Genomic DNA, 3,905 nt, shown 5'->3' on the forward strand with positions numbered 1-3,905 from the left:
GACCTCGTCACACCTCGGACGCCCTGCAGCCTGAGAATGAAATCCCAAGGCCTTGGAGATGGGGCACCCTCCCCCGCCCCAGCCGCATTTCTGTCCTTGGCCTCTGCTCTCCGCCCCTAGGCCTTTGGGGAGTCAGGGAAGCCTCTCTGCTGCGGTGCCATTCAGTGTGGCTGAAGCAAGCTGGGAGGACAGAGGTCTGGGATGGAGAGGGCGGGATCCGGCCAGGACAAAGGCCCGTGTGGCCAGGGTGGCAGCGGGAAGCAGACTCGACGCGCGTGCCATGCCGTCCGTGTCCTTTGTTTCTTTATTGATTGGTGTCCCCTCCCCCAGGGGACTGACTGCAGGCTGCCAAAAGCCCAAGAAGCTGGTTGGCTGTCTTGGTCCGGGCCACACAGGTCTGTACGCGGGGCTCCAGCCTGCACATCCCGGACGAGGGGACCGTGGCTACAGAGGTCGGGGGCCCAGGTTTTGCCCCCACAGACCTCAGGAGGACAGCCTTGACCGGCCCAAGGTATGATCAAGGTGGGGAGGGCGGGCCTCTGTAGCCTCTCATCTCTGATGGGCCCCAGCGACGTGCACCCCCATTGCTCCCTCCCTGCTCACACCTCTGCCCCCAAATAGTGGCTCCAGTGCCCACCCGCCTCCACCTCCGGGCAGCCTGCCAAGGCTACCCCTGCTTCCTGGCCTCCATCCCCAGCACCCAAGTCAGCCTGTGGGTTGCCCTTGGGGGTTGGTCGGATGCCGGTGGGTTGGATTTCAACACCCAGGCCTCCGCCCACGCCTCCGGCTCCCAGCCACCTTCCCCTGCCTCCTCCAGCCGGCAGAGTTCAAGCCTGGAACCAGCCCTCGAGGTCCTGGTAGGCCTGGCCACGGGGCAGGTGGGGGTAGCGGGCGCAGATGGCGCAGAAGCGTTCCCGCCAGTCACCGAACAGCCGCACTCGGAGCCGGTCTCGCCAGGCGAAGTAGCGCCGATAGCGGCTCTCGTTCATGCCAGTGAGGAAGGCGGCCAGCTCGTGGGCCGAGCCGAAGTCGTCCACGTGCACAAAGGCATCAGGTGGGGCGAAGGCCTCGTAGGTGACCCTCGAGGGGCCCAGGACCACGGGCACCGTGCCGGCCAGCAGCGCGTTGCGCCAGAACTTCTCGGTGATGTAGTCCCGGTGCTGGGAGTTCTCGAAGGACAGGTAGAAGAGGTACCGGGCCACGGTGGGCAGCAGGCAGTCAGCGCACAGGGGCTGCTTGCTGGCACGGCCGAACACGTCCACCTGCAGGTGGGGCGCCAGCTGCCGGTACAGCTGCACGCGCCGCTGTCGCTCCTGGAAGTTGCTGACCACCCAGGTGGCCACCCTGCTCTTGGCCGGCAGCGGCGGCGCAGGCCCCTCACGGGGCTCCAGGCGGCCGTAGGGCACGAAGATGTCTGAGTCACGCCGGTAGCTCAGCACCCAGTTGAAGACCCCACGGAGGCGGCCGAGGCCGCGGGTGTGGCTGGGCGACTCCATGGAGGCCCACACCCAGGGCTGCCCTCGCGGCCGCTCAGCCAGGGGCAGGCGGGCCTGCCGGGTCTGCAGCTCTCGGTGGTGGAAGACCACGGCGTTGGCGCTGGCCAGCAGGCTGCGGTTGGTGGTCAGGCGGCAGTGGGCCACACCGTAGCTGGCGCAGGTGTTGCTGGGCAGCTCTGGGGGCTGGCTGGCGAAGGGCCAATGCCAGATGAGGATGGTGATTGTGGGCTGGGGCGCCGGGGCTCCCCCAGGGGCCGATCTGAGCAGCCACAGGAGCCAGAGGGCCGAGAGAAGAGCCGCTACCGCCAGGCCCCCCAAAGCCCGAAGCCTTGGAGCGGGGCTTACCCCTGCACAGAACACAGGAAGAGAGGCTGTCTGCTCGGGCTCACCCCAGGCCCCATCCTCCCAGCCCAAGCTTCCCCGAAGACCAGACACTCACCGGCATTATGCATTGGCAGCTCCCAGATTAATTACTCGAGAAGCCGGAGGTTCTCAAATCACAGCCGCGGCTGCACGGGGATGCCCTGAAATCACAGCTGCACCCCTGCACCCAGCCCCACCTGGAAACGCTGTCCTTTCATCTGCTCAGGAGGAGGGCAACCAGGGTACCTTCCCGCTCCTGTCCCGCCCTCGCCCCCGCCCCGAGGTGACCTTTGGCATCACTGCCATCCTCACCCCGCCTCCCCCTCTAGTCCTCTGGCTGCTGAGGGGAGGCGGCCACAGGAAGGGCGCCCAGCCAGGGTCCAGGACCGTGTCCCCCACCCCGGCTGGCCTCTGGAAAGGCCTGGAGGTGACGCACGGGGCAGGCACGGGAGGCAGGAGGAGGAGAGGGCCCGCGGGACCTCAGGGAAAGGGAGGCCATCCTGAGCGGAGGTGGCCCCCACCCCAGAAGGGTGGCCCAGCCCCTGAGCACCCAGCTGTTGCCTGCTGCCCAGGCCTGGGGTGCCCGTGGACGGCAGGCACGCTTCCCTTGGAGGCCAGCCGAGCCCCGGCCAGCACCACCTCCCCCAGTGCTGTGTCATCACCCACTTCCCCTGCTCACCGCCCGCTCAGCTCCGCCGTGGGCTCCCAGACCCTCTTGCCGCAGATGTGCTGCACTCAGCTGTTTGCCAGGAGGCTGAGGTCTGTCCTGTTCTTTGCTTCTAATTGGGCCACTCCACCCCACCCCACCCCTGCCGCCTCTAGGACACCTTTGTCCCGGAACCCAGATTCCCAGAGAGGGGTTCCATCCAGGGGTCCTAGGAGTGTCTGCCCACACAAGGCCCCAGCACGTGCCCACGGTGGGCAGGTGCCAGGCTGGGCCTGGCCCCAGGGTGGGCTGTGGGGCTGCCACACCTTCTTTCCCCTCCCAAGGAACCATGTCTGTGGAAGCCCCGGCGGCGGGGCCCAGGTTCTGGCCGGGCCGAGAGGAGCTGCAGGAACCTGGGGTGGGAGGCCTGCCCTTGGGGTCTCCAGGTCTCTTCTTCCAGGTCCCACAGCCCAGGGTGGGAGTGGGGGCAGGGAGGGGGCTTTCCAGGCTGGAAAGGGAAGGAGTCGCTCTGTCCCTGACGTGGGCAGGGGGCTGGCACCCGCTCCAGGAAAAGGAAGGCTAAAGTCCAGAGTCCCTCTCCTCCCCCGCCGTCCGGCCAGCCCTGGAGGCCCAGGCATGGAGGTCCAGTTCCTTCCCCTTTTGCTCTGGTTCCTCGGAGCTGGACGGCCCTGGCTCCGGCCTGCACCCCACGCTCAGCCATCAGCTTCCTTCAACCTGGCTGGACGTGGCTGGGCAAGGCCCAGCCCTCATGCTAGTGTCCTAAAGGCCTCAGGCCAGTCCAGTTTTTGGAGGCTGCGGTCTGGGTGTCGTGGAAGGAACAGGAACCAGTGGTCGGATCTGCCGCCCACGCCAACCTGGGCGCCTCCCATCGCCCCGAAGTCCCTGTCCTGATCCACGCGGGCTCCCGGGGCTGCTGGCCTCCCCCAGCTCCTGCCCTCCAGTGAGGACCAGCCTGCCCTCAGGGCAGGAACCGGGGAGCTGGCGGCAGAGCCATGGAGGGGGACAGAGGCAAGTCCAGGAGAAGGGGGGCAATTTGGCCCCTCTGAGGCTCCCCACCCCCTGCATAACCCCTGAGCTGCGGTGAGGCCTTGTGCAACATCGGCGGGGGGCGGAGCGGGGCCTGCGGGATCTGTCGGAAACCATCTGGTGGCCTAAGGTGTGGATGCAGCCGCCAGGCCTGGCTCCCACGGGCCAGCGTCAGGCCCTGACCGGAGCAGACAGCTACTGCCACCCCTGCCCTTCCGGCACCCGTCATTTAGAGAGAGGACCACAGTGGCACTGGGCCTTTGGTCCCACCCAGGCGTCCCTTCCCTGGCACAGGGGCCCCGGAGGAGACCACACCCTCTCCCTGTGGCAGGCGCCCCTCGGGCGGTGGGGGA

The 3,905-nt window shown here is 67.6% G+C and overlaps 1 protein-coding gene across 2 annotated transcripts; it reads right to left on the reverse strand.

The window, feature by feature from the left end:
- Window positions 1-286: 286 nt before the first annotated feature.
- FUT7 (fucosyltransferase 7) lies at window positions 287-3,867 on the reverse strand. 2 transcript variants are annotated; one of them, XM_024762501.1, is made up of 3 exons: window positions 2,539-3,867; window positions 1,936-2,077; window positions 287-1,843 (listed from the first exon to the last, which is right to left on the reverse strand). In XM_024762501.1, exons 2-3 carry the CDS (start codon window positions 1,946-1,948, stop codon window positions 828-830), a joined length of 1,029 nt encoding a protein of 342 aa, XP_024618269.1. In that variant the 5' UTR covers window positions 1,949-2,077; window positions 2,539-3,867; the 3' UTR covers window positions 287-827. The 2 variants fall into 2 exon arrangements, with proteins under 2 accessions (XP_024618269.1, XP_024618268.1); XM_024762500.1 differs by lacking the exon at window positions 2,539-3,867 and having other exon boundaries at window positions 1,936-2,530.
- Window positions 3,868-3,905: the final 38 nt, after the last annotated feature.

The sequence above is a fragment of the Neophocaena asiaeorientalis genome, unplaced genomic scaffold (assembly GCF_003031525.2).
Source record: "Neophocaena asiaeorientalis asiaeorientalis breed wild unplaced genomic scaffold, Neophocaena_asiaeorientalis_V1.1 scaffold78, whole genome shotgun sequence".
In the NCBI taxonomy this organism is placed as follows: domain Eukaryota; kingdom Metazoa; phylum Chordata; class Mammalia; order Artiodactyla; family Phocoenidae; genus Neophocaena; species Neophocaena asiaeorientalis.